The sequence below is a fragment of the Oncorhynchus clarkii genome, chromosome 27, assembly GCF_045791955.1.
Source record: "Oncorhynchus clarkii lewisi isolate Uvic-CL-2024 chromosome 27, UVic_Ocla_1.0, whole genome shotgun sequence".
NCBI classification, from domain to species: Eukaryota; Metazoa; Chordata; class Actinopteri; order Salmoniformes; family Salmonidae; genus Oncorhynchus; species Oncorhynchus clarkii.
Genome location: NC_092173.1, coordinates 28061142 through 28085956, shown reverse-complemented (window position 1 = coordinate 28085956; position 24815 = coordinate 28061142). Strand labels below are relative to the sequence as shown.

Below are 24815 nucleotides of genomic sequence, written 5' to 3'. Positions count from 1 at the left end.
GTAAAAAGTACTGAAAACAAAAATGAGCCTTTCGTTCTTAATTTAAGGTTAGGGTGTGGCAGATGGATTTGCAGTGTGGTTAAGGTTACGTTTAAAAACAGATTTTAAGACTTTGTGGCTGTGCCAGCTAGGGACAACAATGCAGAGCTGCCTCCAGTACAAGATTCATGATGGAAAAACGCTAACCTACGTGCATGTGTGTGTTCATTCTTCATGGGCAGAGTGTGTACCTGTGTACATCTGTGCATGTGTGTTTATGTTCCAGTCTGTCTGTCCTTTGGCTGAGTCATTGTGATCGTGTGTGTGCGTGCATTTGTGTCTGTCTGTATGTGTGAGATAGAGTGTTCCTTCAGGGACAGAGTGCATTGCGGGTGCTATAGAACACATGTGGTGTGTGTCTATGGAACGAAGGAGAGGAAAAGAAAGAAATAGTGCCATCTGATGAAGGGTGGAGAGGGAGAGAGAGAGAGGAGAGAGAGTAGGGGAGCTACGTCTGTTTGTCACATTTCCCCATTCCTCAAATACAGCTGGACAGAACAAGGGAGGAGGAGAGAGGGAGAAGGAAGGAAAACAGACAGATCAGAGGGGAAGAGAGCAAGAAAAGAGAGAGAGAGAGAGAGCGAGAGAGAGAGAGAGAGAGAGAGAGAGTGAGAGAGAGAGAGAGGATGCATTGAAAAGTAGAGAGACAGAGAGGAGTCAAATAAAGTTAGGGAAAAGAAAGTGGAACCAGTTGATACAGGAAATGGAAGAGTGAAGAGAAGAAATGAAAGAGAGAGAGATTAAGATGAAGAGAGAAGAGAGGAGGATAGCGGAAAAAGTTATGGATTTCAACTAAATTGTCAAAAGACAATTTATTATGAACAACTTTTATTTTTTCCTTCACACGTTCAATAAATACAAGCAAGATTCATAAAAATAACAACAGTAATACAAAGTATTCTAAAATAATTACACATATTACTGAAATGAGAAACTGATAACATCATGGACGAGCACATGAAGAGGTGCAATACAGGTCAGAGCTGCAAATAAATCTAAAACAGATGTTCATGTAAACTTACTGTATATTCTAATCTCTTCAGTAAGCAATTAGAATAGATTCTTGTTATGCTTTTCCAAGGGAAGTGTTCTATTGGTGCTGACTGGATGGGAAAAGAGAACATATGTGTGGTGCTGATTTATGAGATCGTCAGTGATGCTCAGTCTGTTTCGTGTGTGTGTTTCCATCTAGCCACCCAGTAAGTTTACTGCCTCGTATGTTTGTGGCAGTTTAGCAAGCCTTTTTACCACTGGTAAACACACACACACACACACACACACACACACTCAAAAGTGAGTATGCACAAACACAACTTAGGGCTGAACTTCAGAAATAATTCCTAATCAAGACTACCAATACATCCATTTTAACAACTAAACAACAAACAGTGTCACCTTGTGTACCGGTATTCGAATATGAAGGGTGATTGTGTACCGGTATTCGAATATGAAGGGTGATTGTGTGTGATTATTGGAAGGGTTATATTCATCAAGAGGAAGCTAAATAACTAGAAACAAAAACAACAACAAAAGTCACATTTCAAAGGAGATACCAGTCAAAAGACACAGCTGCAGCAGTTATGTTGGTCCATTCCATATCTCTTTTTGGTCCTTTCTTTCCATTCTTTCAGTTAGCTTCTGTGGACTGTACGTCCTCAGTCCCTTCCATGACACCTTGGTGCTCCTCTTTCTCCTTCTTTTCCTCTGCTTGTCTTTCCTTCCTTCGTTACAATCCAGAGGTTGACTAAGGGGTGGGAGTGGACAGGGGGGTTGTGGGTCGGGGTAGGAGGATCATAGGGGTCTTGGCTTTAGGGGGTGTTAGCTGACCCAGTGTGCAGGTCTAGGTCTCCCCATGAGGGGGTAGGTAGAGAGCGCGGGGGGGGGGGGGGGGTGGTAGTAGAAGTGGGGATGCGGGTGGAGAGGCGGTCTCAGCTCAGTGTCTCCAGCTGTTCTTCTTTTCCGGAACTTTCATTGGCTCCTCCTCTTCCTCTTTGGAATCTAAACAAAAGAGACAATCCAATATGAATTCAATCTATGATTACTACATGAATCATCACTGTTTGAAAGCATGTCATCAGTATTGATAGCATGTCTCGCAATTTCAAGCATGTGTCCTCAGATGCTCTGGCTAGGGAGCATGGTGTGTGTGTGTGTGTATGTGTGTGTGTTTGTCTTACCTTGGCACTCAGGACAGCACATGCCCTCCCGGCGGGTGATGTTACTACAGGTCAGGACTGGACACTGTTTCCTCTGACACTTAGTCACACCATGCTGGAGAGAGGGGGAGAAAGAAAGAGAGAGAGAGGAAGGAGGGGGAGAGAGAGAGAGGGAGGTACATTTGGAAAACACCTCACAATGCTGAGAAACCAGAAAATGCTCCATGCTTCTCAACTCCAAATCCCAGAGTTACCCCCTACCCCCCCGACATTGGAATGTTCCCCCAAGGGGTAAGGGCTACCCAAGTACCCCCATCCCTACAGCTTTGAAGCTCAACTAAGTCTGAAACATCCCTACTCTTTCTGCAAAAACATGTATCACAGTGGCATGGAAAAACTCAGAAGAAACTTTGAGCCTGGGTTTTTAAAGGTTTACTGAAACATAGGGAGTTCTCCAGTGCTTTATTTCTCTTTTGCTCTTTGGGGTTTAGGCCCAACAGTCTGAATCTTTTTTTTGTCTTGAATTGTGTTGCTTGGCAACAGGTCCAATCCCACTCTAAGTGGCTGTATTATGTAAGAGACTTGTTCCTGACTGGTACCTGACTCTCTGTAATACTCACGTCACACCAGCAGGTGATGCACTTCATCTCTCCCATCAGGGGCACACGGGGGTGCCAGTTGTCACTGTTCTGGTAGAAGTTCTTCCCAAACTTGCAGTGACTCGTCCCGTCTGCCTGCATCATGTCAGCGTGCTCCAGGGGGGGGTTGTCTTCCTCCGGACATTCCTTACAACAGTCTGAGGGGCTACGGCGTACCGGACGACTGCAGGTCAGGGCTGGACACGTCACCTTCTCACAGTGCACCTCGCCTGTGGCTCCCTACAGGAGTGGAGGAGGAAGAACACAATGGGAAATTAGCAGAATTTACATGACATTCTAGGAAGCTGAAGAAAGATTAATAGTCATGTTTCTAATAATGTTAGCATCACTTATCGACTAACATCATGCTAGCTGTGAAGGAATAAGCTAGAGGCCTACCTTGCAGGTGCAGAGGGCACACTTGATGTAGCCAAACGGAGGGACGAATGGATGCCAGGTAGACCCAGGAGCATGCATCTTCTGGTCCCCCTCAAAGTAACAACCTGAGAGAGAGAGAGAGAGAAAGAGAGAGAGAAAAAGAGAGGGGGGGGGGCAGAGGGATGAGAGAAATAGAGGACACTCTTAGCATTGGAAATGCATATCAATCTCAGAGGTAAAACTTATCTGTTGGCACAAAGACACAGAGAGAACCAGACAGATGGAGATGAGGGAGGGTGACAGAGAGAGACAGAATGAGTGCCTGCTGGGAGGGAGAGACAGAGGACCTGAGATGGAGAGGAGGGAGGGAGACAGAGAGAGACAGAATGAGTGCCTGCTGGGAGGGAGAGACAGAGGACCTGAGATGGAGAGGAGGGAGGGAGACAGAGAGAGACAGAATGAGTGCCTGCTAGGAGGGAGAGACAGAGGACCTGAGATGGAGAGGAGGAGGGAGACAGAGAGAGACATAATGAGTGCCTGCTGGGAGGGAGAGACAGAGGACCAGACAGATGGACAGGAGGGAGGTAGACAGAGAGAGACAGAATGAGTGCCTGCTGGGAGGGAGAGACAGAGGACCTGACATGGAGAGGAGGGAGGGTGACAGAGAGAGACAGAATGAGTGCCTGCTGGGAGGGAGAGACAGAGGACCTGAGATGGAGAGGAGGGAGGGTGGTGGAGAGAGACAGAATGAGTGCCTGCTGGGAGGGAGAGACAGAGGACCTGAGATGGAGAGGAGGGGGGGAGACAGAGAGAGACAGAATGAGTGCCTGCTGGGAGGGAGAGACAGAGGACCTGAGATGGAGAGGAGGGAGGGAGACAGAGAGAGACAGAATGAGTGCCTGCTGGGAGGGAGAGACAGAGGACCTGACATGGAGAGGAGGGAGGGTGGTGGAGAGAGACAGAATGAGTGCCTGCTGGGAGGGAGAGACAGGACCAGACAGATGGACAGGAGGGAGGGAGACAGAGAGAGACAGAATGAGTGCCTGCTGGGAGGGAGAGACAGAGGACCAGACATATGGACAGGAGGGAGGGAGACAGAGAGAGACATAATGAGTGCCTGCTGGGAGGGAGAGACAGAGGACCAGCCAGATGGACAGGAGGGAGGGAGACAGAGAGAGACAGAATGAGTGCCTGCTGGGAGGGAGAGACAGAGGACCTGAGATGGAGAGGAGGGAGGGTGACAGAGAGAGACAGAATGAGTGCCTGCTGGGAGGGAGAGACAGAGGACCAGACAGATGGACAGGAGGGAGGGAGACAGAGAGAGACAGAATGAGTGCCTGCTGGGAGGGAGAGACAGAGGACCTGAGATGGAGAGGAGGGAGGGAGACAGAGAGAGACAGAATGAGTGCCTGCTGGGAGGGAGAGACAGAGGACCTGAGATGGAGAGGAGGGAGGGAGACAGAGAGAGACAGAATGAGTGCCTGCTGGGAGGGAGAGACAGAGGACCTGACATGGAGAGGAGGGAGGGTGGTGGAGAGAGACAGAATGAGTGCCTGCTGGGAGGGAGAGACAGAGTACCTGAGATGGAGAGGAGGGAGGGTGGTGGAGAGAGACAGAATGAGTGCCTGCTGGAAGGGAGAGACAGAGGACCTGAGATGGAGAGGAGGGAGGGTGGTGGAGAGAGACAGAATGAGTGCCTGCTGGGAGGGAGAGACAGAGGACCTGACATGGAGAGGAGGGAGGGTGGTGGAGAGAGACATAATGAGTGCCTGCTGGGAGGGAAAGACAGAGTACCTGAGATGGAGAGGAGGGAGGGTGGTGGAGAGAGACAGAATGAGTGCCTGCTGGGAGGGAGAGACAGAGGACCTGACATGGAGAGGAGGGAGTGTGGTGGAGAGAGACAGAATGAGTGCCTGCTGGGAGGAGAGACAGGACCAGACAGATGGAGAAAGCGAGAAAAAGGAGGAGTGACAGTCAGACAGAGAGATGGTTCAGAACCTTCTGGATGCTCGTCTAGCCTCTCTGGAGTCTTCATTTCCTTGGGGTTTTTCCTCTCTAAAGGACAGACGGGAAACAGACACAGGGAAGTATTATTTCACAACTTGCGACCGTAATGGGTTGCCCTGTCAAGAATAAGTCCTTTCAAGCACATAATCCTATTCAAACATAGTAACACACACACACACACACACACACACACACACACACACACACACACACACACACACACACACACACACACACACACTCACCAACACACATGGGGCAGCACTTATCGTCAGGCTGGATGGTGCGAGAGCAGGTGAGGACTGGACAGATGACCGGGTCACAGATCACTGTGCGCTTCTACAGGGAGGACAGAGAGATGGAGGGATGAGGAAGTAGAAAAATATACAGAAGAAGAGGTGGTTAGACACAAAGTCATTCAATATAGAAGTAGATACTTTACTTCTAGATTCTCAAGACTTCTAGATTCTCCATCGAAAGGGCTTCTTAGTCGAGGACTAGACATAATTTGTGTCTGGGAAACGAGCACTAATTTAACGTGTAACTTTAGCGCCGCCTCGTGGTTGTAGTTGGAACAGTCCTACCTGACAGCTGCAGGTGAAACAGTGGTTGTAGTTGGGGGTCCAGAGTGAGCCGTGGGCGTGGTGTTGAGTCTCGAAGAAACAGGTGTGGGGGTCTTTCTTTAGTTCCTCAGGATCACGCACAAACAGGTCATCAAACTCCGCCAACTCCACCTCACCCTTTGTCCGAAACTCACAGTTATTAGGCACATGAACCTGTAGGGAGAGAAAGAAAGAAGGAGGGAGGGAGAGAAGCAGGGAGGAGAAAGAAATAAGTAGGGAGGGAGAGAAGCAGGGAGGAGAAAGACAGGAGGGAGGGAGAGAAGCAGGGAGGAGAAAGACAGGAGGGAGGGAGAGAAGCAGGGAGGAGAAAGAAAGAAGGAGGGAGGGAGAGAAGCAGGGAGGAGAAAGACAGAAGGAGGGAGGGAGAGAAGCAGGGAGGAGAAAGACAGAAGGAGGAGGGGGAGAAGCATGGGGGAGAAAGACAGGAGGGAGGGAGAGAAGCAGGGAGGAGAAAGACAGAAGGAGGGAGGGAGAGAAGCAGGGAGGAGAACGACAGAAGGAGGAGGGGGGAGAAGCATGGAGGAGAAAGAAAGAAGGAGGGAGAGAAGCAGGGAGGAGAAAGACAGAAGGAGGGAGGGAGAGAAGCAGGGAGGAGAAAGACAGAAGGAGGGAGGGAGAGAAGCAGGGAGGAGAAATACAGAAGGAGGAGGGGGGGAGAAGCATGGAGGAGAAAGACAGGAGGGAGGGAGAGAAGCAGGGAGGAGAAAGACAGAAGGAGGGAGGGAGAGAAGCAGGGAGGAGAACGACAGAAGGAGGAGGGGGGAGAAGCATGGAGGAGAAAGAAAGAAGGAGGGAGAGAAGCAGGGAGGAGAAAGACAGAAGGAGGGAGGGAGAGAAGCAGGGAGGAGAAAGACAGAAGGAGGGAGGGAGAGAAGCAGGGAGGAGAAAGACAGAAGGAGGGAGGGAGAGAAGCAGGGAGGAGAAAGACAGGGCGAGCATGAGAGAGTGAATCGACATACCAATTAGGGTCTGGCTTAAAATTGTATCAGTTATAGAACACATTGCCCTTTATGGTTGTGAGGTCTGGGGTCTGCTAAGCAATCAAGAATTCACAAAATGGGATAAACACCAAATTGAGACTCTGCATGTAGAATTCTGCAAAAATATCCTCAGTGTACAACGTAAAAAAACGAATAATGCATGCAGAGCAGAATTAGGCCAATACCCACGAAATATCAAAATCCAGAAAAGAGCCGTTAAATTCTACAACCACCTAAAAGGAAGCGATTCCCAAACCTTCCATAACAAATCCATCACATACAGAGAGATGAGCCTGGAGAAGAGTCCCCTAAGCAAGCTGGTCCTGGGGCTCAGGGGCTGTTCACAAACACAAACACACCCCACAGAGCCCCAGGACAGGAACACAATTAGACCCAACCAAATCATGAGAAAACTAAAATATAAATAAACAAATAAACAGAGCAAACTAGAGCGCTATTTGGCCCTACACAGAGAGTACACAGTGGCAGAATACCTGACCACTGTGACTGACCCAAACTTAAGGAAAGCTTTGACTATGTACAGACTCAGTGAGCATAGCCTTGCTATTGAGAAAGGCCGTCGTAGGCAAACCTGACTCCCAAGAGAAGACAGACAATGTGCACACTGCCCACAAAATTAGGTGGAAACTGAGCTGCACTTCCTAACCTCCTGCCAAATGTATGACCATATTAAAGACACACATTTCCCTCAGATTACAGAGATCCACGAAGAATTCGAAAACAAACCCAATTTTGATCAACTCCCATATCTACTGGGTGAAATACCACAGTGTTCCATCACAGCAGCAAGATTTGTGACCTGTTGCCACAAGAAAAGGGCAACCAGTGAAGAACAAAAACCATTGTAAATACAACCCATATTTATGCTTATTTATTTTCCCTTTTGTACTTAAACTATTTGCACATAATATGACATTTGATAAGTCTTTATTCTTTTGGAACTTTTGTGAGTGTAATGTTTGCTGTAATTTATTGTTTATTTCACTTTTGTTTATTACCTATTTCACTTGCTTTGGCAATGCAAACATATGTTTCCCATGCCACTAAAGCCCCTTAAATTGAAATTGACTTGAGAGAGAGGGGCAGAAAAGGGTGAGCATGAGAAAGGGAGAATGAGAGGAGGGACAGAGAGAAAGAGAGCAATGAGGAGGAAGGAAGGTGGGAGAGAGGGGGAAGACAGAGGTTAGGATGCTAATGATTGGTTGGACACATCTGCCTTGTGGCTTGTTGTAAAGTGTACTTGTCAGCCGACTTTCTGCCCATGGCCCTACGGCTCCACGGCAGATTGCTGTTTGTGTCAGACCTGTTTGCTATTAAAACTGCCAGACCTTACTGGGTTTGTGTGTTCTTACACATTTATTTCTTTCATTCTAATCACTGGCAGCTAAGACAAAATCATCAACCAGTCCACCTGCAAATATGTTAGCGTGTAACGATGTGTTTGTTTGAGGGTGTGTGTGTCCTCACAAACTTTTATTTTTTCACCAAAACGTCTCTGAAAACACAAGACCACCTGCCAGTGAGAGTGCGTGTCTGTGTGGCCTCACACTGGCTAAGTGAGCAATCAACACACACACACACACACACACACACACACACACACACACACACACACACACACACACACACACACATAAACACTCAGCTGGCTAGGGCCCTGAGGGGCCTCACCTCCCTCCCTTCCTCCTCTCTTCCACCTGTCATTGCTCCATCTCTATAATCCTCAATATATTCCAATAATGCATGATCAAACTAAAGGGTGTGGGTTGACATTAAGAGTGAGGTATGGTTTAGAGTGGTTGAGTTATGGCTGTGGAGGGAATGTGTTATGGCTGTGGTCCTACTCACCCGTCCGCGTATCTCTCCTCTGGTGTTGACCTTGGTGCTGACCTGGATGAAGGCTGTCCCTCTGTCCAGGTGACGCAACAACTCTACACTGATGTCCTTCAACACACCCTGGGCCTGAGAGAGAGACACAGAGAGAGAGACAGAAAGACAGACAGAGAGTGAGACAGATATACAGAGAGAGAGCGAGAGAGAGAGAGAGAGAGAGAGAGAGAGAGAGAGAGAGTGAATGGAGTAAGAGTCTGTCATAGACATTCTCTATATCATACTGTCATGACAAAGTTGTTCATGTGTGTTTGTTTGTGATTATTCATGTGCCTTCCTCTGCCTACCTGAGAACCGTAGAACCCTGTCAGCAGTCTCTTGTGATTGGTGCTGCGTTCGTCAAGTTCTCCGATTTCAGCCAATCCGTGGAGGTGGGCGTTGACTGTGAGGTCTTCAGCTTTGCTTAGGCCTGCCACCACGATCTCATAATGGAGGTGACAGCGCTCATCCACAGACACCCAGGCATGGCCCCCAGCACTAGTCAGGACCGGAGGAGCCACAAACTGGCCTGCCAGAGGGACAGGAATATCTGGCGAAGGAGAGGGTTAAATATTAAAAGCAAAAGACTAGAGTTAAAGAGAATAATGTCAAATTGGGATTGATGTTTTTCACCCAAACATGGACTGGAGTGGTCTTTCAGATACTTTATAAAGAAGATTCTGTGGACACTGTGACTCTACTCTAGAGGACTGGAGTTGTCTATCAGATACTTTATAAAGAAGATTCTGTGGACACTGTGACTCTACTCTAGAGGACTGGAGTTGTCTATCAGATACTTTATAAAGAAGATTCTGTGGACACTGTGACTCTACTCTAGAGGACTGGAGTTGTCTATCAGATACTTTATAAAGAAGATTCTGTGGACACTGTGACTCTACTCTAGAGGACTGGAGTTGTCTATCAGATACTTTATAAAGAAGATTCTGTGGACACTGTGACTCTACTCTAGAGGACTGGAGTTGTCTATCAGATACTTTATAAAGAAGATTATGTGGACACTGTGACTCTACTCTAGAGGACTGGAGTTGTCTATCAGATACTTTATAAAGAAGATTCTGTGGACACTGTGACTCTACTCTAGAGGACTGGAGTTGTCTATCAGATACTTTATAAAGAAGATTCTGTGGACACTGTGAGGACTGGAGTTGTCTATCAGATACTTTATAAAGAAGATTCTGTGGACACTGTGACTCTACTCTAGAGGACTGGAGTTGTCTATCAGATACTTTATAAAGAAGATTCTGTGGACACTGTGAGGACTGGAGTTGTCTATCAGATACTTTATAAAGACGATTCTGTGGACACTGTGACTAGAGGACTGGAGTTGTCTATCAGATACTTTATGGAGAAGATTCTGTGGACACTGTGAGGACTGGAGTTGTCTATCAGATACTTTATAAAGAAGATTCTGTGGACACTGTGACTAGAGGACTGGAGTTGTCTATCAGATACTTTATGGAGAAGATTCTGTGGACACTGTGAGGACTGGAGTTGTCTATCAGATACTTTATAAAGAAGATTCTGTGGACACTGTGAGGACTGGAGTTGTCTATCAGATACTTTATAAAGAAGATTCTGTGGACACTGTGACTAGAGGACTGGAGTTGTCTATCAGATACTTTATAAAGAAGATTCTGTGGACACTGTGACTCTACTCTAGAGGACTGGAGTTGTCTATCAGATACTTTATAAAGAAGATTCTGTGGACACTGTGACTCTACTCTAGAGGACTGGAGTTGTCTATCAGATACTTTATAAAGAATATTCTGTGGACACTGTGACTCTACTCTAGAGGACTGGAGTTGTCTATCAGATACTTTATAAAGAAGATTCTGTGGACACTGTGACTCTAGAGGACTGGAGTTGTCTATCAGATACTTTATAAAGAATATTCTGTGGACACTGTGACTCTACTCTAGAGGACTGGAGTTGTCTATCAGATACTTTATGAAGAAGATTCTGTGGACACTGTGACTAGAGGACTGGAGTTGTCTATCAGATACTTTATAAAGAAGATTCTGTGGACACTGTGACTAGAGGACTGGAGTTGTCTATCAGATACTTTATAAAGAAGATTCTGTGGACACTGTGACTAGAGGACTGGAGTTGTCTATCAGATACTTTATAAAGAAGATTCTGTGGACACTGTGACTCTACTCTAGGGGACTGGAGTTGTCTATCAGATACTTTATAAAGAAGATTCTGTGGACACTGTGACTAGAGGACTGGAGTTGTCTATCAGATACTTTATAAAGAAGATTCTGTGGACACTGTGACTCTACTCTAGAGGACTGGAGTTGTCTATCAGATACTTTATAAAGAATATTCTGTGGACACTGTGACTCTACTCTAGAGGACTGGAGTTGTCTATCAGATACTTTATAAAGAAGATTCTGTGGACACTGTGACTCTAGAGGACTGGAGTTGTCTATCAGATACTTTATAAAGAAGATTCTGTGGACACTGTGACTCTACTCTAGAGGACTGGAGTTGTATATCAGATACTTTATGAAGAAGATTCTGTGGACACTGTGACTAGAGGACTGGAGTTGTCTATCAGATACTTTATAAAGAAGATTCTGTGGACACTGTGACTAGAGGACTGGAGTTGTCTATCAGATACTTTATAAAGAAGATTCTGTGGACACTGTGACTAGAGGACTGGAGTTGTCTATCAGATACTTTGTAAAGAAGATTCTGTGGACACTGTGACTCTACTCTAGAGGACTGGAGTTGTCTATCAGATATTTATAAAGAAGATTCTGTGGACACTGTGACTCTACTCTAGAGGACTGGAGTTGTCTATCAGATACTTTATAAAGAAGATTATGTGGACACTGTGACTCTACTCTAGAGGACTGGAGTTGTCTATCAGATACTTTATAAAGAAGATTCTGTGGACACCGTGACTCTACTCTAGAGGACTGGAGTTGTCTATCATATACTTTATAAAGAAGATTCTGTGGACACTGTGACTCTACTCTAGAGGACTGGAGTTGTCTATCAGATACTTTATGAAGAAGATTCTGTGGACACTGTGACTAGAGGACTGGAGTTGTCTATCAGATACTTTATAAAGACGATTCTGTGGACACTGTGACTCTACTCTAGAGGACTGGAGTTGTCTATCAGATACTTTATAAAGAAGATTCTGTGGACACTGTGACTCTACTCTAGAGGACTGGAGTTGTCTATCAGATACATTATAAAGAAGATTCTGTGGACACTGTGACTCTACTCTAGAGGACTGGAGTTGTCTATCAGATACTTTATAAAGAAGATTCTGTGGACACTGTGACTCTACTCTAGAGGACTGGAGTTGTCTATCAGATACTTTATGAAGAAGATTCTGTGGACACTGTGACTAGAGGACTGGAGTTGTCTATCAGATACTTTATAAAGAAGATTATGTGGACACTGTGACTAGAGGACTGGAGTTGTCTATCAGATACTTTATAAAGAAGATTCTGTGGACACTGTGACTAGAGGACTGGAGTTGTCTATCAGATACTTTATAAAGAAGATTCTGTGGACACTGTGACTCTACTCTAGAGGACTGGAGTTGTCTATCAGATACTTTATAAAGAAGATTCTGTTGACACTGTGACTAGAGGACTGGAGTTGTCTATCAGATACTTTATAAAGAAGATTCTGTGGACACTGTGACTAGAGGACTGGAGTTGTCTATCAGATACTTTATAAAGAAGATTCTGTGGACACTGTGACTAGAGGACTGGAGTTGTCTATCAGATACTTTATAAAGAAGATTCTGTGGACACTGTGACTCTACTCTAGAGGACTGGAGTTGTCTATCAGATACTTTATGAAGAAGATTCTGTGGACACTGTGACTCTACTCTAGAGGACTGGAGTTGTCTTTCAGATACTTTATAAAGAAGATTCTGTGGACACTGTGACTCTACTCTAGAGGACTGGAGTTGTCTTTCAGATACTTTATAAAGAAGATTCTGTGGACACTGTGACTCTACTCTAGAGGACTGGAGTTGTCTTTCAGATACTTTATAAATAAGATTCTGTGGACACTGTGACTCTACTCTAGAGGACTGGAGTTGTCTATCAGATACTTTATAAAGAAGATTCTGTGGACACCGTGACTAGAGGACTGGAGTTGTCTATCAGATACTTTATAAAGAAGATTCTGTGGACACTGTGAGGACTGGAGTTGTCTATCAGATACTTTATAAAGAAGATTCTGTGGACACTGTGAGGACTGGAGTTGTCTATCAGATACTTTATAAAGAAGATTCTGTGGACACTGTGAGGACTGGAGTTGTCTATCAGATACTTTATAAAGAAGATTCTGTGGACACTGTGAGGACTGGAGTTCGCCACCCCTGACCTTTGCATTTACTCAACCTAGGCGTATTTGAGTTATGCTACAGTGAAACCCAAACCAGTCCCTCACCCTTACCATCCCTCTCAGAGGGCCCTCCGTTGTCCCGTGTTACTGAGGAAACTCAGAGGGCCCTCTATTGTCACGTGTTACTGAGGAAACTCAGAGGGCCCTCTATTGTCACGTGTTACTGAGGAAACTCAGAGGGCCCTCTATTGTCACGTGTTACTGAGGAAACTCAGAGGGCCCTCCGTTGTCCCGTGTTACTGAGGAAACTCAGAGGGCCCTCCGTTGTTACTGAGGGTGACTTTCAGACTGGCGAGGGGATTAATAAAACCATCCATTTTGGGACACATATGACTTGAATGATGCGATTCATGTAATACATTTAAATAATAAAACAGCATGAAATTCAAATGATAAAAATGTTCCTTTCGTTTTACAAGATATAAACCCCAGTAACTGTTAAACATTGATTTTGAGGCTTGACACATGTAACGTATGAAATACCTCGGAGGGCTAATTAGTACCTACACCTTCCATCATTTTGACTCTGTCAGCTTTGTGCATATGGTGGAGGCGCGTGTGAATCCACAACTGGAGGGGCAAGGGGAAGGGGGTGCTTTAGGATTCAGCCCTAGTGCTCTGGTCTGAGGTCAGTGTCTCACCGTGTCTGGGTGCCTCCAGGCCGCTGTAGAGCAGGCCTTTGATCTGTCCGCGTAGCTCCCCCTCCTGGCTGTGTGCGGTAGCCACGTTGATGAACAGTTCATTCTGCAGCAGCATGTGAATGTGACGAGCCTCTACGCGACTCCAGCTGCCAGCCGCCCGCCCGCTGGGCCTGTCGAACTCTGGAGTTAGGTCATACAGCACGGAGCGCTTACTGCGCCGCCGAGGCTTTAGCTCGATGGTCAAACCCATCACCTCACTGGATACCCCCACTAGATGGACCTGTGGACAGAGCAGGATATGGGTTGGTTTGGTGGTTCAGTTTAGTGTGGTTTGGTTTGGTTCAGTTATGTAAATAGTGACAGTACAATTCCATTAGATTCAGTTATTTGAAGTTCAAATCAATTCAATTCAGTTCAGATCCATACCTGGTAGTCCAGGGTGCCGTTGTCATGGAGATGAAAGAATGCTGATCCCACACCGCCTGTCTTCCCTGGTGTCAATGCATCACCACTGGACATGACACTTTGGATGGCTGGAAAGACAAAGAGAGGGAGTAGAGGAGGGAAAGAGAAAAATGAGAGAGGGAAAATGTTTTAGTAAATATTTTCTTAAATCCTTGCTATTACATAAGCAGTGCCACACTTGGACCTTTTCATGTTTCCAATAAGTAAATTGAAGGTGAAACGAGGAAGGATGATGAGAGAGTGAGTAGGGTCTCCCTGACTCTGATCTCAAAACATTGTTCCCTTTCCATTTCACACCCAGATGACTACAATCTGAATGTGATGATGAGGCAGCTCTTGCATGCGACATGAGGCAATGCTCTCTGTCGAGTTATAATTCACCATGTTAGTCTGGAGAGCCAGACAGGGGGAGCCGAGAGAGGGCCAGAACACATTGTCTCACGTCTCCGCTGTAGAAAGACGTGTGCACGCACACACACACACACACACCATGTCATCCCTCCACCAAGTGGGGACAATCACGGGGAATGAATACAGCACAGCCAGTCCACACAGAACTTTAGGGTGAGGGTATGTGTTTGTCATCTCAAAAGAGAGAATTGTAGCTTAAATGGTGTACCCTCACCTGCTAACCCATAACCTTGGGATGAGGTAACCCTTGTTGAACACGGAGGGGTTTAGAAGACAGACAGGGAAAGTCAAATAGAGAAGGAAAATAAAAGAAGAGAGAGAGAGATGTAAGGAGAGAGTGAAACAAGTGTGTTGGGTTGAATTCTTCACACATAACGTCAAGCTGTTAATCATGGAGCTGGAACACCCGTATGGAGAGTGAAGTCCAGCAGAATGTGACCTTGGCAGCGCCCAGGGTGTGTGTGTGTTTGTGTGTTTGTGTGTGTACACCAAGTGTGTGTGCGTATGAAAAAGACAATGTGTGTGTGAGTGTGATCTAAGTATATAAGTATGTTTGTGTTAGAGTCGCTTGAATGGAACATGTGCGTGCTGAAATGTCTCAGACAAGCACTCCCCATCTTGGTGGACCACCAAGTCAAAACGCAGAGCTATAAACATGGTTTTACTCCAGCGATAAGACTTGAAAGAATGAAGAGATGGAAGGAAGGAGGGAGTATTTCTAGAAGGGAGAGAATCGCTAAAACAACCATGGAGGAAAAGAAGGAGAACAAAACACATTCCTCCTACAGTAGGTCTCTGACTGGCCTCGGTTCAGGTGTGACAGGATGACAGAATGATGGATAGAACTCATAAAAAGAGGAATGAAGGTTGTTGGTGTGATGTTGAGTGACTCGAGTAACTTCCAAACAAATCGATTCAACCCATCACCTGTCTGAGTGGCTGACTGTTCACTGATTGTCTGATTGTTCTACATAAAGGGCGGTGGAGCTTACTGTCACATGACTTCCTGCCAGTGATAAAGCCAGAGATGTGTCGGGGGTCCTGGACCTCAGTTTCCACGGTGATCACCAGCTGGCCCCTTGACAACCAGAAGAGCTCCCGACTGTTCAGGTCTGTCAGCACCTCAGCAAAGTCTGTGTCCTAAAGGTAGAGAGTTGGAGAAATGGTGATACAACGTCAGAACAACCAAACCCAAATCTCTTACTAGACTTATCACAAACAAACACAGAAAGGTGATAATAGATAACAGATAATAGATAAACTCACAAACACACATACAGACACTGAAAAACACTAATTATGTCACTACAACACACTCTGTCTCTCTCAACAACCCCCCCACCACACATACATACACACACACAGGCTCACATAAACTCAACACACACCGACAATATGGCTTGCATTGGGGTTAATATCTCACACATTGCATCCATTTTCATATCCTTTCAACCGCCAGAGTTTGAGATAGATAGACAGAGTTTGAGATAGATAGACAGAGTTTGAGATAGACAGAGTTTGAGATAGATAGACAGAGTTTGAGATAGATAGACAGAGTTTGAGATAGATAGACAGAGTTTGAGATAGATAGACAGAGTTTGAGATAGACAGAGTTTGAGATAGATAGACAGAGTTTGAGATAGATAGACAGAGTTTGAGATGGATAGACAGAGTTTGAGATAGATAGACAGAGTTTGAGATAGACAGATTGAGATAGATAGACAGAGTTTGAGATGGATAGACAGAGCTTGAGATAGATAGACAGAGTTTGAGATGGATAGACAGTTTGAGATAGATAGACAGAGTTTGAGATGGATAGACAGAGTTTGAGATGGATAGACAGAGTTTGAAATTGATAGACAGAGTTTGAGATGGATAGACAGTTTGAGATAGATAGACAGAGTTTGAGATAGATAGACAGAGTTTTAAATTGATAGACAGGGTTTGAGAAAGATAGACAGAACTTGAGATAGATAGACAGAGTTTGAGATGGATAGACGGTTTGAGATAGATAGATAGTTTGAGATAGACAGTGTCTGAGATAGATAGACAGAGTTTGAAATTGATAGACAGAGTTTGAAATTGATAGACAGGGTTTGAGATAGATAGACAGAACTTGAGATGGATAGACAGAGTTTGAAATAGAGTTTGAGATAGATATACAGAGTTTGAGATGGATAGACAGAGTTTGAGATAGATAGACAGAGTTTGAAATAGACAGAGTTTGAGATAGACAGATAGACAGAGTTTGAGATAGATAGACAGAGTTTGAGATAGATAGACAGAGTTTGAAATAGACAGAGTTTGAGATGGACAGATAGACAAAGTTTGTATTAATATGACAGATAGATATGACAGATAGGCAGAGTTTGTATTAATATGACAGATAGATATGATAGATAGACAGAGTTTGTATTAATATGACAGATAGATAGACAGAGTTTGTATTAATATGACAGATAGATAGACAGATAGACAGAGTTTGTATTAATATGACAGATAGATAGACAGAGTTTGTATTAATATGACAGATAGATATGATAGATAGACAGAGTTTGTATTAATATGACAGATAGATAGACAGATAGACAGAGTTTGTATTAATATGACAGATAGATAGACAGAGTTTGTATTAATATGACAGATAGATAGACAGATAGACAGAGGTTGTATTAATATGACAGATAGATAGACAGAGTTTGTATTAATATGACAGATAGATAGACAGATAGACAGAGGTTGTATTAATATGACAGATAGATAGACAGATAGACAGAGTTTGTATTAATATGACAGATAGATAGACAGATAGACAGAGGTTGTATTAATATGACAGATAGATAGACAGATAGACAGAGTTTGTATTAATATGACAGATAGATAGACAGATAGACAGAGTTTGTATTAATATGACAGATAGATAGACAGATAGACAGAGGTTGTATTAATATGACAGACAGATAGACAGAGTTTGTATTAATATGACAGATAGATAGACAGATAGACAGAGTTTGTATTAATATGACAGATAGATAGACATAGTTTGTATTAATATGACAGATAGATAGACAGATAGACAGAGGTTGTATTAATATGACAGATAGATAGACAGAGTTTGTATTAATATGACAGATAGATAGACAGATAGACAGAGGTTGTATTAATATGACAGATAGATAGATAGATAGACAGAGTTTGTATTAATATGACAGATAGATAGACAGATAGACAGAGGTTGTATTAATATGACAGATAGATAGATAGATAGACAGAGTTTGTATTAATATGACAGATAGATAGACAGATAGACAGAGTTTGTATTAATATGACAGATAGATAGACAGATAGACAGAGGTTGTATTAATATGACAGATAGATAGACATAGTTTGTATTAATATGACAGATAGATAGACAGATAGACAGAGGTTGTATTAATATGACAGATAGATAGACAGAGTTTGTATTAATATGACAGATAGATAGACAGATAGACAGAGGTTGTATTAATATGACAGATAGATAGACAGAGTTTGTATTAATATGACAGATAGATAGACAGATAGACAGAGGTTGTATTAATATGACAGATAGATAGACAGAGTTTGTATTAATATGACAGATAGATAGACAGATAGACAGAGTTTGTATTAATATGACAGATAGATAGACATAGTTTGTATTAATATGACAGATAGATAGACAGATAGACAGAGGTTGTATTAATATGACAGATAGATAGACAGAGTTTGTATTAATATGACAGATAGATAGACAGATAGACAGAGGTTGTATTAATATGACAGATAGATAGACAGAGTTTGTATTAATATGACAGATAGATAGACAGATAGACAGAGGTTGTATTAATATGACAGATAGATAGACAGAGTTTGTATTAATATGACAGATAGATAGACAGATAGACAGAGTTTGTATTAATATGACAGATAGATAGACAGAGTTTGTATTAATATGACAGATAGATAGACAGAGTTTGTATTAATATGACAGATAGATAGACAGATAGACAGAGGTTGTATTAATATGACAGATAGATAGACAGAGTTTGTATTAATATGACAGATAGATAGACAGATAGACAGAGGTTGTATTAATATGACAGATAGATAGACAGAGTTTGTATTAATATGACAGATAGATAGACAGATAGACAGAGGTTGTATTAATATGACAGATAGATAGACAGAGTTTGTATTAATATGACAGATAGATAGACAGATAGACAGAGGTTGTATTAATATGACAGATAGATAGACAGAGTTTGTATTAATATGACAGATAGATAGACAGATAGACAGAGTTTGTATTAATATGACAGATAGATAGACAGAGTTTGTATTAATATGACAGATAGATAGACAGAGTTTGTATTAATATGACAGATAGATATGATAGATAGACAGAGTTTGTATTAATATGACAGATAGATAGACAGATAGACAGAGGTTGTATTAATATGACAGATAGATAGACAGAGTTTGTATTAATATGACAGATAGATAGACAGATAGACAGAGGTTGTATTAATATGACAGATAGATAGACAGAGTTTGTATTAATATGACAGATAGATAGACAGATAGACAGAGGTTGTATTAATATGACAGATAGATAGACAGAGTTTGTATTAATATGACAGATAGATAGACAGATAGACAGAGGTTGTATTAATATGACAGATAGATAGACAGAGTTTGTATTAATATGACAGATAGATAGACAGATAGACAGAGGTTGTATTAATATGACAGATAGATAGACAGATAGACAGAGTTTGTATTAATATGACAGATAGATAGACAGAGTTTGTATTAATATGACAGATAGATAGACAGATAGACAGAGGTTGTATTAATATGACAGATAGATAGACAGATAGACAGAGTTTGTATTAATATGACAGATAGATAGACAGATAGACAGAGGTTGTATTAATATGACAGATAGATAGACAGAGTTTGTATTAATATGACAGATAGATAGACAGATAGACAGAGGTTGTATTAATATGACAGATAGATAGACATAGTTTGTATTAATATGACAGATAGATAGACAGATAGACAGAGTTTGTATTAATATGACAGATAGATAGACAGAGTTTGTATTAATATGACAGATAGATAGACAGATAGACAGAGTTTGTATTAATATGACAGATAGATAGACAGATAGACAGAGGTTGTATTAATATGACAGATGTATGACCATGGTGAATAAACGTGACTTTTATGGCCCCATTTCAATACACATATCCGTGTACTATAAATCGATTGACAGGGTTGAGCCAAAAGAGAGAGTGGGAGAGAGGGATGGAGGGAGAGAGGGATGGAGGGATGAAGGGAGAGAGGGAAGGAGGGATGAAGGGAGAGAGGGAAGGAGGGATGAAGGGAGAGAGGGATGGAGGGATGAAGGGAGAGAGGGAAGGAGGGATGAAGGGAGAGAGGGATGGAGGGATGAAGGTAGAGAGGGAAGGAGGGATGAAGGGAGAGAGGGAAGGAGGGATGAAGGGAGAGAGGGAAGGAGGGATGAAGGGAGAGAGTGATGGATGGATGAAGGTAGAGAGGGAGAGAGGGATGAAGGGAGAGAGGGATGAGGGATGAAGGGAGAGAGGGATGGAGGGATGAAGGGAGAGAGGGATGGAGGGATGAAGGGAGAGAGGGAAGGAGGGATGAAGGGAGAGAGGGAAGGAGGGATGAAGGGAGAGAGGGATGGAGGGTTGAAGGGAGAGAGGGATGGAGGGATGAAGGGAGAGAGGGATGGAGGGATGAAGGGAGAGAGGGAAGGAGGGATGAAGGGAGAGAGGGAGAGAGGGATGGAGGGATGAAGGGAGAGAGGGATGAAGGGAGAGAGGGAGAGAGGGATGGAGGGATGAAGGGAGAGAGGGAAGGAGGGATAAAGGGAGAGAGGGAAGGAGGGATGAAGGGAGAGAGGGAAGGAAAGAAAGGATAGAGGAAGGAGTAATTGAGAAATGTGTAGAGTAAAAAGCATGATTGGAAATGAAAGGAAAGTTAAAAGGACAGTAATATATTAAGAGCAGGAAAGGCAGTAGAATGTATAAATAAATATGTTGTGTGTCTGTGTGTGTGTGTGTGTGTGTGTGTGTGTGTGTGTGTGTGTGTGTGTGTGTGTGTGTGTGTGTGTGTGTGTGTGTGTGTAAAACAGAAAGAGGGGCACATCAACTCTCAGATTCACATAATTCCCACCAGATTAAAAACAGACTCCTCTTTCATCCCTCCTCCTTCCTCCATCCCTTCCTCTTTTCCTCCCCCCTCCCTCCCCCTTTCTGATCCCACAGACAACTAACCACTGACATGTGTGAGGAGTGTGCATGTCTTTTCACCCTCTCTCACATTTTCCTTTCTGTCTCTCATCCCTCCATCTCTTCCTCACTACATGTCTCTTACGACCCCTCTCCACTCTCTCTCTTTCTTTTTCTCTGTCCATCCCATGTCTCTATGGAGGTTTAACAGTGATCTTCAGTACTGACAACAGCAGTAGGATGTGGGGAAGGAACCACATCCATCTCAGCGGGACAGTGTGTCACGATGTCATCTGTTTCCCCCCTTTCCTCCCCCCTCTTGGCTTGTTCCTAATGTGTTTCCTCCTGCCTCTTGGCTTGTCCCTAATGTGTGTTTCCCCCCCTTTCCTCCCCCCTCTTGGCTTGTCCCTACTGTGTGTTTCCCCCCCTTTCCTCCCGCCTCTTGGCTTGTTCCTAATGTGTGTTTCCCCCCCTTTCCTCCCGCCTCTTGGCTTGTCCCTAATGTGTGTTTCCCCCCTTTCCTCCCCCCTCTTGGCTTGTTCCTAATGTGTGTTTCCTCCCGCCTCTTGGCTTGTCCCTAATGTGTAATTCCCCCCCTTTCCTCCCGCCTCTTGGCTTGTCCCTAATGTGTGTTTCCCCCCCTTTCCTCCCGCCTCTTGGCTTGTCCCTACTGTGTGTTTCCCCCTTTCCTCCCCCCTCTTGGCTTGTCCCTACTGTGTGTTTCCCCCCCTTTCCTCCTGCCTCTTGGCTTGTCCCTAATGTCTGTTTCCCCCCCTTTCCTCCCGCCTCTTGGCTTGTCCCTACTGTGTGTTTCCCCCCTTTCCTCCCGCCCCTTGGCTTGTCCCTAATGTGTGTTTCCCCCCCTTTCCTCCCGCCTCTTGGCTTGTCCCTAATGTCTGTTTCCCCCCCTTTCCTCCCGCCTCTTGGCTTGTCCCTACTGTGTGTTTCCAACCGTTCCTCCCGCCTCTTGGCTTGTCCCTAATGTGTGTTTCCAACCGTTCCTCCCGCCTCTTGGCTTGTCCCTAATGTGTGTTTCCCCCCCTTTCCTCCCGCCTCTTGGCTTGTCCCTACTGTGTGTTTCCAACCGTTCCTCCCGCCTCTTGGCTTGTCCCTAATGTGTGTTTCCAACCGTTCCTCCCGCCTCTTGGCTTGTCCCTAATGTGTGTTTCACCCCCTTTCCTCCCGCCTCTTGGCTTGTCCCTACTGTGTGTTTCCAACCGTTCCTCCCGCCTCTTGGCTTGTCCCTAATGTGTGTTTCCCCCCCTTTCCTCCCGCCTCTTGGCTTGTCCCTACTGTGTGTTTCCAACAGTTCCTCCCGCCTCTTGGCTTGTCTCTAATGTGTGTTTCCCCCCCTTTCCTCCCGCCTCTTGGCTTGTCCCTACTGTGTGTTTCCAACCGTTCCTCTCGCCTCTTGGCTTGTCCCTAATGTGTGTTTCCAACCGTTCCTCCCGCCTCTTGGCTTGTCCCTACTGTGTGTTTCCAACCGTTCCTCCCGCCTCTTGGCTTGTCCCTAATGTGTGTTTCCCCCCCTTTCTTCCCGCCTCTTGGCTTGTCCCTACTGTGTGTTTCCAACCGTTCCTCCCGCCTCTTGGCTTGTCCCTAATGTGTGTTTCCCTGCCCTTTCTTCCCGCCTCTTGGCTTGTCCCTACTGTGTGTTTCCAACCGTTCCTCCCGCCTCTTGGCTTGTCCCTACTGTGTGTTTCCAACCGTTCCTCCCACCTCTTGGCTTGTCCCTACTGTGTGTTTCCAACCGTTCCTCCCGCCTCTTGGCTTGTCCCTACTGTGTGTTTCCCCCCCTTTCTTCCCGCCTCTTGGCTTGTCCCTACTGTGTGTTTCCAACCGTTCCTCCCGCCTCTTGGCTTGTCCCTAATGTGTGTTTCCAACCGTTCCTCCCACCTCATGGCTTGTCCCTACTGTGTGTTTCCAACCGTTCCTCCCGCCTCTTGGCTTGTCCCTACTGTGTGTTTCCCCCCTTTTCCTCCCGCCTCTTGGCTTGTCCCTAATGTGTTTTTCCACCCTTTCCTCTTGCCTCTTGGCTTGTCCCTAATGTGTGTTTCCCCCCTAATGGTTCAGGTTAGCATCTGGTTTGGTGAGGACAAGCTGATCCTAGATCTGTCTGTCTGTCTGTCTGTCTGTCTCTCTCTGTGTGTGTGTGTGTGTGTGTGTGTGTGTGTGTGTGTGTGTGTGTGTGTGTGTGTGTGTGTGTGTGTGTGTGTGTGTGTGTGTGTGTGTGTGTGTGTGTGTGTGTGTGTGTGCGCGCGCGTGTAGTTTATATAACATACATAGACGGTGACGTTGGCATGGATCTCTCTCAGGACGTGTTGGCGGTACTGCAGTCGTACCTGGATGGGAACCAGGGTGGAGTCTACAGGGCCGAGAGAGAGAGAACACAGAACAAACTTAGAACCACGTCACACTGCCTCACAGCACTCCCTAGTCCCCAGTCCCAAAACAACCTCTAGTCTCTTCTCTTAGCCCCTAAGTTACTCCCTAGTCCCCAGTCCCAAAACAACCTCTAGTCTCTTCTCTTAGCCCCTAAATTACTCCCTAGTCCCCAGTCCCAAAACAGCCTCTAATCTCATCTCTTAGACCCTAAATTACGCCCTAGTCCCCAGTCCCAAAACACCCTCTAGTCTCTTCTCTTAGCCCCTAAATTACTCCCTAGTCCCCAGTTCCAAAACAGCCTCTAGTCTTGTCTCTTAGCCCCTAAATGATTTCCTAGACCCCAGTCCCAAAACTGCCTCTAGGTGCTTATCTTAGCCCCTACATGACTCCCTACTCCCCAGTCCCAAAACAGCCTCTAGTCTTGTCTCGTAGCCCCTAAATTACTCCCTAGACCCCAGTCCCAAAACAACCTATAGTCTCTTCTCTTAGCCCCTAAATTACTCCTTGGTCACAAGTCCCAAAACAGCCTCTAGTCTCTTATTTTAGCCCCTAAATGACTCCCTACTCCCCAGTCCCAAAACAACCTCTAGTCTCATTGCCCCTAAATTACTCCCTAGACCCCAGTCCCAAAACAATCTCTAGTCTCTTCTCTAGGCCCTAAATTACTCCTTGGTCACAAGTCCCAAAACAACCTCTAGTCTCTTCTCTTAGCCCCTAAATTACTCCCAGCAAAGGAACAGGATAGAGGCAATATAGCAGAAGCATTAAACTGAAAGGAGGATAAGAATATATATAATTAACAAGGAAAGTCAGTTAAGAACAAATTCTTATTTACAATGACAGCCTACTGGGGAACAGTGGGTTAACTACCTTGTTCAGGAGCAGAATGACAGATTTTTACCTTGTCAGCTCAGGGATTCAATCCAGCAACCTTTTGGTTACTGGCCTAATGCTCTATCCACTAGGCTACCTGCCGCCCTAAAAAGGTAAAGTGATGAGTTGCTCCCCTACACCTCCCTCTCTTCCTCCCTATCTATGTTGTATCTCCTCTGTCCCCCCTCTCTCTCTCTCTCTCTCTCTTTCTCTGTTGTATCAGTCCTCCCTCCCCTCTCCCTCCCTCTCTTACTTCTCTGTCTGTGTTGTATCAGTCCTCCCTCCCCCCTTGCTCACCTCTCTGTGTTGTATAAGTCCTCCCTCCTTCCATCCCTCCCTCTCTCACCGCTCTCTCTATGTTGTATCAGTCCTCCCTCCCTCTCTCTCCTTCTCTCTCCTTCTCTCTCCCTCTCTCACTATGTTATATCAGTCCTCCCTCCCTCTCTCCTTCGCTCTCTCCCTCTCTCACCTCTCTCTCTATGTTGTATCAGTCCCTGCAGTATGAGAACAAAGTGAAGGTTATTCTCTGTGTCACTCAGAGTCAGCATGGCGATGCCTCCCATCCCAGAATGCTCCTCTTCTGAGGTCAGAGTGGAGCTGAACGTCTCTGCGGGGTCACACATATATCACACTCGCATTATAAA

At 44.9% G+C, this 24815-nt stretch overlaps 1 protein-coding gene across 1 annotated transcript in view; it reads right to left on the bottom strand.

The window, feature by feature from the left end:
* Window positions 1-850: 850 nt before the first annotated feature.
* Window positions 851-24815, bottom strand: part of LOC139385691 (chordin-like) — a 33189-nt gene continuing 9224 nt past the window's right edge. The window contains exons 8-21 of the mRNA XM_071130962.1: window positions 24641-24778; window positions 23196-23278; window positions 15622-15769; window positions 14180-14286; window positions 13754-14033; window positions 9020-9261; window positions 8691-8804; window positions 5803-5994; window positions 5464-5557; window positions 5210-5266; window positions 3233-3336; window positions 2816-3073; window positions 2217-2310; window positions 851-2037 (exon numbers count right to left, since the gene is read on the bottom strand). Coding sequence (XP_070987063.1) covers window positions 1973-2037; window positions 2217-2310; window positions 2816-3073; window positions 3233-3336; window positions 5210-5266; window positions 5464-5557; window positions 5803-5994; window positions 8691-8804; window positions 9020-9261; window positions 13754-14033; window positions 14180-14286; window positions 15622-15769; window positions 23196-23278; window positions 24641-24778 — 1976 coding nt within the window. The 3' untranslated portion in view covers window positions 851-1972. The remainder of the gene's footprint in view (window positions 2038-2216; window positions 2311-2815; window positions 3074-3232; window positions 3337-5209; window positions 5267-5463; window positions 5558-5802; window positions 5995-8690; window positions 8805-9019; window positions 9262-13753; window positions 14034-14179; window positions 14287-15621; window positions 15770-23195; window positions 23279-24640; window positions 24779-24815) is intronic.